The sequence below is a fragment of the Manis pentadactyla genome, chromosome 3 (genome assembly GCF_030020395.1).
Source record: "Manis pentadactyla isolate mManPen7 chromosome 3, mManPen7.hap1, whole genome shotgun sequence".
Classification (NCBI taxonomy): domain Eukaryota; kingdom Metazoa; phylum Chordata; class Mammalia; order Pholidota; family Manidae; genus Manis; species Manis pentadactyla.
In genome coordinates, this window is record NC_080021.1 from 103,424,088 (window position 1) to 103,439,412 (window position 15,325).

Genomic DNA, 15,325 nt, shown 5'->3' on the forward strand with positions numbered 1-15,325 from the left:
TGACCTTTATTACGTTTAAGTACATTTCCTCTATACTCACTTTGTCAAGAGGTTTTTATCATAAAGGAATGTTGAATTTTGTCAAATGTCACTTCTGTATCTACTGAGATGATGATTTGATTTTTATCCTATTGCTAAAGTGGTATATCATGTTGGTTGATTGACAATTGTTGAATCATCATACCATTCCTAGAATAAATCCTACTTGATCATGGTGTATGATCCTTTATTGTTATCTTAGATTCCTTAGAAATTATTATGAGTTCTGATTTGGAGGATTTTGATTCCTATTTTTTTGTTTGTTTCTTATTGGTAATTAAGGGTTACTACCAAACTGGGACTTCTTTAAATGAAATTTTAAAAACTTGAAGAAATGTTTAAATTGTGGTAAAATACACGTAACATAAAACTTATCATCTTAACCATTATTAAGTGTAACGTTCAGTAGTGTTCATTGCATTCACATTTTTATGAAACCATCCCCACCCTCCATCTCCAGAACTCTTTTTCATCTTGGAAAACTGAAACTCTGAACCCACTGAATAGGAACTACCCATTTCCCCTCTCCCAGTCCCTGACAACCACCATTCTACTCTCCGTCCTTATGAATGTAACTACTCTGGGTACCTCATAAAAGTGGAGTCATACAGTATTTGTCTTTTTGTGACTGCTTAAACTTTTGAGGGGTTAGAACCGCACAGTTGCCTTAAATTCTGGACCCTAAACTCAAGTGAGTGCAGGTTTGTAGTTACAGATTCTCAGGGGAGACATTTTTCTTAACCTGGCCGCCTTTCACCAGAAGACAAGACTGACAAAGACATATAATCTCCAAAGATTCCTTCTGTGGACCAAGTTTGTACCTCGCCCACCACATGAGTGTTGTCTTAGATGAGAGGAGCACCCCCTTTCTGTGCTGGCAGAGGCTGTGTTTCCAGTTTATCTCCTGCCTTATCCAGACCTTGGCTCTGTCTCACTTGGCCCATTAATCCCTATAACCCCTGGCAAATGGTAGCTCTGGGTCTCCCCTTACTCCCCATTTTCTCTGCTCTCTTTTTGTTTCTCCCCGCAAGCAAGCCCTTCATTTTCCCATCAGCTTAACCAAGCATTTACATATATGAATTCTTATTCCTTTCATTTTATTCAGTATTTTACATGTAATATGCTGGACAGGTTTCCTGTGAATGTTTAGTCTGCCATACTGCTTGAACCCATGCACAATTATTAAGGAATCTAACTCTTTTTACAGTCAGACATGGAGATAAGTTAGAAACTTATTCTTGCCATTAATAGAAAATAAGTTATTGCAGGAAATTATGAAATTAACCTTAACTCCTAACACAGTATGACATTCTTGCTCACAAAAATAACATATATATGTTGACATATATGTCTACACACATATGTATATGTCTTTTAAACAATAAAGCTATGCTATCTGATTCTCATGGGCTGCCATTTCAATGCCTCCCTGTAGAGTAGCTCAGGATGGAGTGGAGAGGTTGACCTGATGTCAGACAAACTCAGCATCCTAGAAAAACCCTGAGACCATTTCTAGAGCAGCTACCCATTCTGTACCTACGTCAGGTATTATGCAGGGATCCAGTGGCTGAAAAAGAAACACATGGAAGTATGAACATTTCAGTGCAGAGGCAACTAGAGAAAATGGCTTTAGAAAATGTAGTTCATTTGGCAAAACAAACCAAATAAAGTAACAGAGAAAAAAAAATCAGGGAGGCAGATGCAGACAACTTTAGCTTTTTGATGTGAGTGTTCACAGCAAGACAGTTGCCAGGCTAAAGTTTGACTAGGTCAGCCTTTCACAGACTCTGTGACGTCTGCTGGGCAGTACACACAGTCTGATCTGTACTGAAAGGGCAAGGATTTCAGCTTTTATAATGGGGACAAATCACAAAAAGACATGTATTTCATGCAATAAAATGCACAGACAATACACAAAAAAAGAAGAGCATCCTAAAAACAGGGCCTCCAGGAAAAAAAAACAGAAAATAATTTCATTTCGCCTACCAGGCCTTTTTAAGCATAGAAGAGAAGGATCTCAACCTACAGACTGATTGCACGTAGCAAGTCAAGGCGCTCTGCCTGCAGACCCTTTTAGAACACTGGGCTGACACTCGGCCTTGACTACCTGTTAGATTGGTTCATTTATTCCCTTAAATGCAGGATTTCTATCACTTGAGAATGCAAAATAAAATATTCCCGGATGTCCACAATCACAGTGAAACAAATAAATATTTTTAAAGGTATACAAATCTTCACCAGCTTTCATGCATAAGGCACTTTACCTTAAAATATATGCATACACAGACACACCACCACTACCAGCAACAGCGACACAACTGCTACACACCTATCCAAAAGGGGCAGCTGGGACTCTGAGAGGGAAGAGTTAATGAACAGCCATCACCTCTGAATCACAGTGTTGTCATGTGACCATCTGTGGGCTGCTTAAGGTCATTTACTAGGAGATAACAGCCTGACAAGTAAATCTGCTGCTGCATCTAGTCCCTCCCCTAACCATCTGTTCTCTTTAAGAAATATGGGTCTCTGGCCCTGCCGGTGGATTGCTCTGAATTTAACCCTAGGGAACATCATGGGGGTCTGCCCTTGACAGTTATAGCCACCCAAAGTCAACATTTAGTGGAACATAACACCAGCACTTAAGTGTTCTGTTCAGGTTTTTAATCCACAAAGGATTTATGCTTTTTAATCATTTGCTATAATTTTACTACCTGTTAAAACTCCATCTACATTTCCAGACAGCATTATTTGGAAATACCAACTCTGTCCCTGGCCTAATACAAGGTATATGTGATTGAAGAAGACACCCCACAGATAGTCTTTTTGTGATTGATCTCCAAGGAAATGTTATTCTCAATGTTACTCTAGAGTAGCTGTATGTATTTTTATGACAACATAATTCTTTCCAAGAAAAGTTGGGTAAAACCACATGACTAGAAGTTATATGAATACTACTTATTGATTAAATTTTGAGCCCAGGGGAGGGCAATACACAGGGGCTATGCCTGGTTCCCTTTTACACTTGGTTATCTATTTAACAAACCAAAGGGCTTTGATGGAAATTTGGGGCTTAAAAGTTTGATTAGGAGCACAATGATAATTGAGTGCAGGACAAGAGCATAGCTCTCTTTTTACAAAATGTTTCCTGTGGAAGATAGAAAAACTGGATCCAAGGGTTTCTGAAAGAGAAGGAAGCACAGTGGGATGACATTCTACCTCTGATTATTCATGCCATATTCTCCCAATTCTGTAAAGGGACGCAATTTTGATGCATTTTCTTCATGCCTTTAATTAGATGAAGTAAGAGGGTAGAACATCACTTCATTCATTCATTCATTCAACAAATACTTATTGAGTATCTAATTACCATATACCAGACACTGGAATGCAGCAGGGAGCACAACCCATTCTCTGCCTTCGAAATGATTATTTAATTATAATTATGGTGACTTTTAACCTCAAGGTCCTTGAAAAGCCACAAAAAAAACTTATTCTTGGAACTGTACACTTTTAATTCCTATGGATATGAGTGAATTAATATGAAATCATTCAGAAACAATTCCAGGCAAATGTTTGGCAAACTTAAATAGAGCAAAACATCTTTATATGTTCAAATAGTATGACAGCACTTTTTGAAAAGAACTGGAGTGCTTTGCACAAGAAATGGTTTATAACATTTACAGTCCTTGCCTACAATGCAGTATTTCTTAATAGTTTATTATTAGAATCATGTATATGCCTACATTGTGTGCACAATGTATAATAGGCCATGGGAGGAATGCATATGCATTTTATAGTATATAAACATTGTGTGCATTATGATGTTAAAGACAACTTATTTAGTCATATTGGCTTGGATCAACCGCAGAATGAAAAATTAAAGAGATTACTTTAGGCAACAAAGTAGGGGCCTGATACGCAAATGGAAAATTTTAGAAGAATATATTTACTAATAAAACTTCCCATTTTCCATGTACTAATGTCCACTGACATTTCTTCTGTCTTCACTGTGGCAGACTAGGAAAATATAAGCAAAACTAGATGATTTAAATATGTCATCATGACCACTTGTATATACTTGGGTTTGACTGTGGCTTATTTTACATATAAATCTACATTGGTTTGTAAAGAGTACTCACTGACATAGAAACAGAAACTTACCATATGTTTCAGGTTGAAATTGATGACACTGGCAGTGGCTATTTTTTTATTAATTAATGCAATGCATATTCTAAGTCCATGTGGGACAGTGGAGAAATAGGGGTCAGGATGCCTAAGCACTAGTTCTGACACCAGGACATACTTGCTTTGTGACCTTGAGCAATTTTACTTAAGCTTTTGCTCATCTAGCCAAAGGGATTAAGAAAATTACTTTTAACCATTAAATTATTTTGTAAGGATGCTCCCTATTATCATTTATCATGGATTTCCTTTCATTACAGGACCTTTTTAAAAAGAAAATTCAGACAAATGTTTGGAAACGGATAGGTGGCAAACCTTCTTAATGCACAAAAGTAGTGTCCAAAAAAATGCAAGTAAGATATGCTGGTGATTGGTATTTGTTGAGTATCCCAGACTGCACTCTTCAATGGAGACATCTGGGCAGACCAATCCCATCTCAGGGCAAAAGAAGGCACTGGCCACATATTCTCTCTAGTACATTTTACCCACCATAACCTTCCGCTAGTAATTTTTCTCTTCGGTAGCAATTTTTCATGACTCTGACACCATTCCCACAAAATGTGACATTTTAACAAATAGGATTGCCATGTCTATAAGATTTATCTTCACTCTCCTCAATACCATCATTCCTTGAACTGTGTATTGCCTTATGTGAGAAACACAACATCTTCTGTGTGCTGTGTGGCAGCTGGAAAGTTCATATGGTAAAAAGCTCTTCCTAGGGTGTATAAACTGTGAAATGTATTTTAAAATCAAGTTTTAATTACATTTTGCAATTTGGAGCCAACTTCTCGTTTTGGTCTGATTTAAATAAGGGCTTTTCTCTCTTGCAGCCATCCGTTCCTTTTGCATAAGCCTACACTTAAGTCATAATATTGGAAGTGTGACATCATTCCTTCCTATGATGTCATTAAACATCTCTATGGTATGGACTCAAGCAGTCAGAGACAGATTAATGTGGAAGGAAGATGCTTGTTAAAAAAGTAAAACACATGGCAAGCTGAATTATTTTTCTATTGCTTTTCACTCCCAATTATTTTCCTAATATTGAAAGATTGTTCCATAAAAGTAATGCCTTGATGTAAAAAGGATCCTATTAAAAAATATAAATGATCTTTAAATACCTACATGTTTGGGAATAAACTAGTATACCAATCTGAAGACACCATTCTAATTGATGGTTTTCAGTTTGTGTGAAATCAAAGTTTCTGGGGAATATTTAATTGAAGTAACAAATTATGCTTTCTAACCATAGATAATGTTTAGCCCACATGTGAAAAACTTATGTCATCCTATTTAGTTTCTATTTTGACATTAAAAGTAAATTGAAATATATAAATTAAGAATTTTTCAGATTTGATATTTAAGGTGGAATTGCCATAAGCAATATAGGAATATACATGAATAGTGTTTCAGAATTATATTAACATTGAGTTGATTATGTTTATATACTAATTCTTTTAAACATTGCATTATAAATATTTTAAAACCATTTTAGGTTATTATATAAATACTTGTAGGTAAGTTTAGTAATTCTTTTCAGTAATTGTTAAAAGTAAAACCCTCATAAATAATAAATAATCCCACAAAATACTATCTATACAAATATCCATTGGTTTTAAATTGAGGAAACCAGTGGGGAAGTAGGCTTTTGGGAATTATTTTTGTGGTAACAATTTTCTATAATAATCAGCCACTGAAATTCAACTTCCTTTTTAATAAGTCAGTTGTATATAAGCATCCTTTTATTATTGTATTTGAATGCCAATTTAAAAAAATGACTTGGTCAAGTTCATAAGCTTTAGCGTTGAATGTATTCCGTGCTTCTGTACACACCAGGCCCTGAGCTAGGCTGGTCTGGAATCAGTGCTACCCTGATAGTGCCAACTCTGTAGGCCCAGAAATTCATGGCTTGGAACTGCTGGTGAATTATTACAAAGTCACAGTGCATTATAATGAAAGTGTGCCATACTCATACTATGAGGAGGAATACCTGGGCCCTTGATTCCTTCAAAGATCCAGGCTTTAACTTCCTCATTTATACAATAACATTAATATGTAGCATAATTATTTCACCAGTTAATTGTGAGTTTCAAAACCTGCTCCTACCATGTTCTTGGTTTCATTTAATGATGCCAATGTCTAATCAACTGCCCAAGACGAGCCCCTGAAGCTCCTTCTCTATCGCTGTTAACCGCGGGGATGGTGCCTCATCACTTACTCTTCCTGCTGCTTGCCCAGTGCTGGCCAGTGATAACATTATTTAACGAGAAGTTAGCTTAAATGCCTCCCTCCCTGCACCTCCAAGTGATAAGAGCAGTCTTTGTTGCTAAAACCCCCAGTACAACCCCTCTGATTCATTCCTCGGTTAACTTAATTTAGGGTCTCATTTGCCACCGGAACTACTGTTAATAGTCCCCAAACAGGAATTAAGCCCTTTTCTGGAATCTAACATCCACATGGCCACCATTTTGATCTTTGTAAATGCAAATCCAATTACATCCTTCCACTCAGATTTGCAGCTGTTAAATGGCTGCCCTTCAACTTCACAGAATGCAAACTTCTTGGTCCTCTTTTCCCCACCCATTCCTCCACCTCATTTCCCATTTTCTCTAGTATATGCACTAACCCTGTCTCTGAGTGCCCTGTGCTACTGTTCTCACATGCCTTTAACACAAACTAATCCCTCTGCTGTGAGCACCTGATTCTCCCTTTCCTACATGGCAGTCTTTCTTCAATGTGCAATTCATCAGAGATTTTCTTCTCTACAAAGCTTTTCCTGAGCGAGCCAAGCAGTGTTTTCTATCTCCTTTGTGCCAGCCCAGTTCCTTGTAATTTATTTATTATTACCTTGCATCCCACACATTTGGGAAGGACTGTACAGAAATCATTTGTTTCCATGTCTCTTTTCCCTAATAGACACTGAACTTCTTGAAGGATGGAAGGATGGGATAACTATGTTATTTGTCTTTGTTTTGCCAGCTCATGTCTCCTAGTAGATGATCAACAAGTTCTTGTTGGATGGATGGATGCTTCTTCCCTCATGCAGTTCAGCTTTGATAATTACAGCTTTATCTTCAGAAACAGCAATTTCATGTTTTTCCCCTCTCAACAGATTTCTTTTGTATCATCCATCCCTCACCCAATAACCCACAACCTTTATTTGAAAAGTCTTCTTCAAGACTCAACTCACATGGCCACCCCTTTATTATTCTTTCATAATACTTTGTATCTATTTGTAGTATAAAAAGCTTTCAACACACTGAGTTGTAAGTATTAGCTTAAGTATCCATATCCTTCCCTAAACTTTAAGTTCCTAAATCAACAACTTAAATTCCTTATTCATAATTGTATTCCCAGGACAAGACAGTAGGTTTGCTGAATTAATTCATGGAGGTGTGCCTGAATGTATGAGATGAACTATGCTTTTGAGAGTTCTTTGAAACTGTAAAGCCCAAGACAAATGTTAGGTATTGTTATCATGGTGATCACACCCACGAATCACAACCTTTTCTCTGCTCCTTAGCACTTTCTGACTAGATGGCTCACAGACCCTTGTCTAAATTATCACTTTGCACAGACTTCCTTGCTCCTACTCAGAGTGCATTTTGACATTAAACTAAACCCCTCAGCACTTGGATAAGATCTAGAATATAAAGCAGTTTGAAAAACAGAATCAACTGTCTTGCATTTTAGTTCGAGCTTTAAATGATAATCATATTCTGAAAACAAAGATAGCCGACTCATTTCAGATACCATTTTCTTAGCTGATGGCAATATGTTTGTCATAAATTTATGCTGGTTCCTTACATAGGTATAATTTGTTTATTAGATGAGGAGCAAAAGTGTAAAACATGCAACAGAAGAAATACTATAATATGAATGCCCAGAACAAATATTTAATACAAAAATCTCATTTTCCTCCTGAAAAGTCCCAGGAGACTTTACAAATGACTTTGCAATCACTTCATCCACCTTGAAGAAGGACTTTGTCTAGTGTGAAATGCAGTAGTTCTCCTGCATCTCACAATCATCTGACTGACTGTTTAGGGCAAGAGGCTAAAAATACATACCTTAAAGACTTTGGAAGATTGGAATAAGAAAGAATGTAATTATTCATGGATGTAGAATATAGAATGAATAGAACAGGCTGAAGCTGACACGTCCAGGCATATGAGAAGTGCTATGAGATTGCTGAAGACTGGGGGGGGCAGGACCTCTGTTTAATCCTCACCTGGGAGAAGTCAAGCACATTGTACTTTCCCATGGTACCACTCTGACATTTGGGGTCACTCCTTCCTCCAAATGAAAGAAAAAAAGTCACTTGCATAAATGCAACTTCAGTAGCACCTTGACAGTCCCTGGATGTCATCCAACCGAATGTCTACTCAATGCAGTTAAGTCACCTTGTTAGACATCTTGGAGCATGTGTAAAGATGTCTTTGTGATGAGGTCTATTTCTCCAGGGGCAACAGCTGGTGTGAGGGAATGGAGACCCTCTGGGTGGGAGGGGCAGTGGAGTTTATAAACATGGCTTCTTAGACTAATCCAGGTTTATTCATAGCTCTTCATTTTGGAAGCTGAGTTACTTAACTTTTTGGAGACTTAGTTTCCTTGTCTATAAAATGGGGATGACTGTACCCTCCTCACATAGTTTTTGAATGGATTCAGTGAAACAGGGCTGTTTTAAAGTACCTCTCCAATTCTAGCCCTCATTAACAATACTAAGTTCTATTTTTTTTAGGACTCTGAAAAATAATGCATGATCACTGACACTACATTCCCCTCCAGATTTTGCACTTCAGAAAGGAGAATTAAAGTGAATTCATTTATTAATTGCCTTCACTAATGTTTAGTTATCCAGAGGGTGTCTATCACCAAATATTAGTTTGAAAATTATATATAATAGATATCTATATGTCCATCTATATCTACCTGTCTGTCTGTCTCCTGGCTTTTTAGTGACAGCAAATTTGTGAGCCTCATTTTTTAAACTATATTTTCCTAATGTCCAAAATATCAACTTAATTGCTTCTCTTCTGAAGAAATCTTCTCCTCTACATGTAATTGTCAAATTTTTAAGTCTTTTACTTTGAGGGATAATTTCCCTCAAAATCACACTCCCTTCTATATGCTGTTCTACAGGATAAGAATTCCCAGGGATTACTTTTGGAACATACATGTACAGATGAATCTTAATGAACATGTTAGGTTTCCTCTAGAAAGATACCTCTATATATGGTGATAGTCTTCAGGTAACATTTATAATATGGGTAGCATTGTTATATAATTGACATCTGGAGAACAAGGTCCCTACAATCCCCATTCTTGTCTTTGATGAGGCGGTTATAAGACCACATCCAAAGAAATCATGCAGGGCCTCATGAGCCATTATAAAGCCTTGGCTTTTTCTCTGAGGGAAATGGGAAGCCATTGGTGAGAACTGATCTGACTTAGGTGTGAAAATAGGGCTGTGGTTGCCATATTTGAATAGACTGTAGTAGAGTAAAGGTGGAACAGAGGGGAGTGGTTGGTAATCTACAGCAAGGATCCTGCAAAAGATGGTAGTGATTTGGACCAGTAGGCTAGCAGGGGAGGTGGTGACATGTCTGGATTTGGGTCACATTTTGAAAGCCCCAGTCAAAAGGCGATCCTGATAGGCTAGATGTGGAGTGAAAGAGGAGGAGAACAGTCAAGGGTGACTATGAGGGTTTGACCTGAGCAAGTGGATGGATGGAGTTACCATCAACTGAGATGGGGGAGAGTGTTGGAGTAGCTTGTCTAAGTGGCAGATGAGGGGTTTAGTCCCATACATGTCAAACATGAGCTGTCTATTACGCATCCAAGTGGAGATGGCAACCAAGCTATTAGACATGCAAGTCTGGACTTCAGGAGAGAGGTCTGTACTGATGATAGAAGACCCTTAACAGGTGCCCCTTAATACTTGAAAGAGGCTTAGAGCAATATCAGGCTCCTAGTCATAAAATAAGCAATGGTCGTAATTAATATAGTTCCTTGTCCTCCTTTGACCATGTCATTCGAATTGTTCAAAGTAGCTGTGTGTTCAAAATACTGCCTAGTGTGTATAGTTACACTGTGAGATAGAAATTAAAGACCTCCACAAAGTAATCGTCTCTTACTGTTTGGGTTTATCATTCCTTTGCCCCCATGGTGCACTTTGATGGGCAATTCCCCATTTTTCAATGAGGGTACTGAGGGGAGGAAATTAAATTTCAGAATAAAAGCTAAAAAACACTATGTGTTCATACAATCGATGTAATTCTGTAAAATGCCCTTTGAATACAAAATATTTAGCAATAGGAGAAGTTATATAGTATGATGGTTAAGATAGTAGATCCTAGCCTTGAAATACATGTTATAGTCTATATTCCAGTACATCACCTTAAATAAGTAACTAAACTCTCAAGTCCCAGTTTCCTCATCTGTAAGACTGAGACCAGACAGGATTATGGAGAATATGAACTCAGCTAATAGAAAGGACTTAGCACAGTGCCAGCCACAGTGTAGTTCTTATCATTTTTAGCAATTATGATAATGAGGAAGAGAAGCAAATTTACTTTTTGTTTTCAGTTAGAACTAAGACTAAATATTTTCCTATGGCTTTTCATTTACTACTGACTCTCCATCAAATACATGTCTTCATATATCACTTAAAATTGAGAAAACTTAGTCTCAAGGTATTAGGCCAAATGATGGAAAAAAGGCACTGGGAGCAGAAATAAGAGACTGATCCCATCTGTCATGGACCCTTCAGGCCCCTTCTTGATGCCCCACCTCCCCAGGGCCTTGCCTATGTGGGTATTAACAAACTGAGTGAATTGACTCAAGAGGAAAAATACTAAACTTATCTCTTTCCCTTATGTTATTTTAATTGTGCACATTTTGTTTTTAAGCATGGTCCTTTGAGGAAAACAGAACATGTTTACTATAGAAAAACACATATTCTTTTAGCCTAGTAATTTTGGAAGCAAAAGATGGTCTCCATGGTAAGAAGATGGAAAAAGAGTATTAATAGAAGACATGGAACTAATGCACAGTTTATAGTATAAAGGAAAGATATGTTAGCCTCTCTGCCTAAAACAGCATCGTGAACTGTAAGTTATGCTAAACCAGTGGACAGAATACGAAGGAGGCAACCACAGTGAGATTGCTCAGAGTGAAAGTCAGTAGTCACCTCTGGGGAACACCCAGGACAGCAGAAACGTCTTGCACTCAAGACACATAGAAGCTGGATTTATCCTCCTATGGTTTGGAAGAAAGACTTAGAAAATACCTCTTAGAAAATACCTTAAAATAGTCTTAGAAGCAGATTTATAGACAAGTAATAGTGCTTTAATCCTTGCATCTTGGAATTGCCAAAATAATAGAATATCAGAGTGGATACCAGCCTAATAAAACAGTGATTCCCTGATATTCCCGCTCTTCCCCAGGCCAGTTTTGAATCCCAAACAGTCATTTCCTTTGTCTAGGTCCTTAACTTGCTTTACACAATGTGTAAGGGGTTGTATTTTTCCCTCACATTTTTTCTATATAGTCCTCTGATAGAATTTTTTTTCTTTCTTATTTCTCTATGTGTTTAAATTTCTACCATGATATTTTTGGGGTTAGCTTAACACATCCCTTTTTACTTGTTATAACCTAAATTTCTTGAAGTAGTCTACTGTTGCTCCAGACTATACTCCCCTGCTCTTATCCTACCCACATATCCCTCCTTTCCCATGCAATTACACAGTCTTACATCATAAAGCAGTGTTACTCTTACTATGATCTCTACTGAAATGAAAAGAGATCCATAGATGTTACCATAAAATAATAAATTCTATTTTAAAAAGAGGCATGCCAGAACATAAATAGCTGTAGGAGTATTATCCCTTTTTAAGAAGTTGCAGTGATATTAACACAGGCTTTAGAATTAGCTTCAGAACCACTTTACTGTCTTCACAAGAAAATCACTCTCTCATCTTACCTTAGCTTTATTTTTCACCCAGATCAGTATAACTCACCTAATTCACCAGATCTGATGCCAAATGTCCCTTGAGGGTATCCATAGTTCATGGCAGTCCACCGGGATCTTCAAAAGAACATGAAACATATCCTGAAAACCTGTCTGAGGAGAATTATAAGTGTTTTTGAGTAATGACAAGACAATTAAAATGTCTATGATTCCCAAGTACTTTAGAAGGGAAAACTCCCTTTTGGATGGGTAAATTGTCTTATTTCTGGTAACAAATTGAACATACTATTTTAGAGTCACATCAGAAGAGCCAATTCAAAACTTTGTTACTTTCCATAAACTATGTTCCAGTACATAGTGTACTTAAAGCTTTTAATCTGTATATGTGGAAAATAACATTTTTGCTAATGACAACATTCCTGTCTTTTTGTCTCTAGGACTATACTTGATAAGAAGGAATTGCTAGAGTTTGCTCAGCTTGGCTGTTACTTGGAATATGATCTCTTTGGTACTGAGCTCCTTCATTACCAATTCAACCCAGATATTGACATGCCCGATGATAATAAAAGAATTAGAAGGTAAATATGATGAAATCTCTTACAGTGTTCCCTTTTACCAGCCCTTTTTGATTTTAATATGTGGGTGGATATTAGCAAAGATTCAGAAAACAGTAAGCAGGCAAGAACCAGAGACTTGCAGAGAAAAATGTATCAGTGATGTCTTGGGGAGAAAATCTCTATATATTATTTCAAGAGGAAAATGAGTCATCCGAAGTAGGCAAAAGCTTAGCAGGGCCTTAGAAGTTCAGTGCAGATGGGCAGCTGACAAGAAACTTAGATAATACTTGACCCCTGTCATGGCAATGGCAGAACAAAAGACATTTTCCTCTTTTTATTCCCAATGAAATAAGTGGTTTCTTTCTTAGGTTGACCACACTGAAGTGGTAACCTCCTACAATGAAGTTTCAAAACATTCTAGTAAATATATGCACTACATAGGGAAATGCAACTTAAATGCTATAATATCTAAAGGCCAAACATCATATAAAATACAACCTCTCAAAATTGTCTAATACATGGTGAAAGTAAACAATTGTACAAGTCATTCTCTGCAAGGGAAAAATTCCAGGAGTCAAGGATGGATGGCTACCTGGTTTGTCTTGGTTACGTGGTGATAGACACACTGAATGTGCCAAGTTAGGGAGTCTAGAAGGAGAAATAGATCTGGGATTGACAAGGATGCCTTTGGGGATATCTGAGTGCTGCAATCCAGTGGGGCCTTCGGGTTCAGGAGTGAAGCCCAGGGCAGAGATTTGCACTGTGATATAAATCTAGACACTGTTGGTTCGTGTGTGATAGCTGTGGGAGCCTCGGAATGAGTGAGTTCACTCACAGAAGAAAATGAGGACAGAACCCTGGGAAACACCAGTACTGAAGGGGGAGGGAGCTCAGGAGCAGTCACTCAAGGACAGGTAGAGAAGCTTTCCAAGTGAGAAGCGTATTAGGGACATATGTTATGGAAGTCGGTGGAGAAGGATGCCTAAAGGGGAAGGGCGTGAATGCTTGGAATAGGAGGCCAGCATCAAGCGGGATGAGGACCAGCAAGTGTCTGTCGGCTTTCACAGTCAGGAGATGCTCACTTCATGATCGGGAAGCACGGTCCCCATAGAAAAGGGCCCTTGGAGCTCAGGACTGACTCAGAAGCAAGTGTTCTCTGGAATTTAAAATGGGGTGATGTTGTAGGTCCTCCTCAGTCTCCATAATCTCAAAAACATGATTTCCTGATGAATGCCTTCAACGCGTTTTACAATCCAGCTTGGAAACAGGAAGTTGCTCCCAGGAGCTGCTTCATTTCTCTAAGCCCTTCTGTGGCAGTGAGGTGCATCTTTTGCACTCCTATGCCTCCCATGAGGCTCTCAGATCTTCTGGAATAAAAGAGGGGGAATCTTCAGAAGAGACCTAAGAAGAAGATATGGGGAAGCATGACCTGACCAACAGCTCCTACACTATCCCTTTCGTGACTCCTTTTGGCTATTAATTCAAGAACAAGAACTTAACTATGATCAGCTTTCACTGTGCAAATGTAAACACTCAAGATGTATGGAAATGCATGAAGAATTATACACAATGTATATGTGCACGTTTATGTGTATCTATGTTTATGTGCATGCATATATCCTTAATCTTCCCTAAATTAAAATCATGCATTATGTCACTTGACTCAAGCACAGATCACAGTAATTACTGAATGACTTTTTGGCGTGTGTCAAGGGCATGCCCAGAACCCCCTTGTCCTCCACCTCCTGGACGTTTGCTTCTCATCCTTCATCTGCAGTCCTGGGCTGGGCCTTGGGAGTCTGAAAGCTCTGAAGCACCAGAACACAGAAGCACGGTTCTGCCTACCTCTGGTTTTCAGCACCAGAAATTCTAGGTCTAACACCTGTTTCCAGTCTTATGCTCCATTTCTCAAATCTTATTATATCTCTGCCTTTTCACACTTTGTAGTCTCTCTCTAATATTTGTTTGCAAAACACTAACTCATTTGTATTTCTATAATTACTATGATTTTTTTGTCTTCTCATCTGTAGTGGCTCCTTCCTTCTGGTGGGATCTCTGGAACAGCAGTGGCACGGCACAGAGATGAGCCCTTACTTCAGGAGGGACCAGGCAGTTTTCTTGAGAGTCAGGAAATAATTTTTTGAGAGCCATAGCATTATCTTGCTTATGAGATAACTAGTCTCCAGATTCTTGACTTAAGTTCTAAGAGTTCTAAGAGTTCCCATTTTCATGAGTATATTCTCCATTACATTCTCTCCTTACTACGTCACAATTCAATAACTTTGTGTTGCAGAGTATGATGCGAGGTTTCCCACAGGAATTTGTTATCCATGCGCCATGTGGAGGAATAGGATTGGCATTTTTTTCTCAGGCAAGGAAAAAAGACAAAAACTTTGGGAAATGCTCAGGAAATGTAAGGGGGTGAGGACACTAAAATGCCGTATAATGTGATACCATTTTTCAGCTGTGGAACAAGGTTTACCACGTAGTTTCAGCCCAGTGCATGCATTCTGTCAAATCTTTCTCCTTCTTCTTAAATGATCCTGTAACTCTCCTAGGGAATTCCTAAAAA

The 15,325-nt window shown here is 38.1% G+C and overlaps 1 protein-coding gene across 4 annotated transcripts in view; it reads left to right on the forward strand.

The window, feature by feature from the left end:
* PTER (phosphotriesterase related) overlaps positions 1-15,325 on the forward strand; it is an 85,762-nt gene that overhangs the window by 66,824 nt on the left and 3,613 nt on the right. For all 4 annotated transcript variants that reach the window (XM_036908026.2, XM_036908025.2, XM_036908024.2 and 1 more), the window contains one exon: positions 12,634-12,774. In XM_036908026.2, the coding sequence (XP_036763921.1) occupies positions 12,634-12,774 (141 nt within the window). The remainder of the gene's footprint in view (positions 1-12,633; positions 12,775-15,325) is intronic.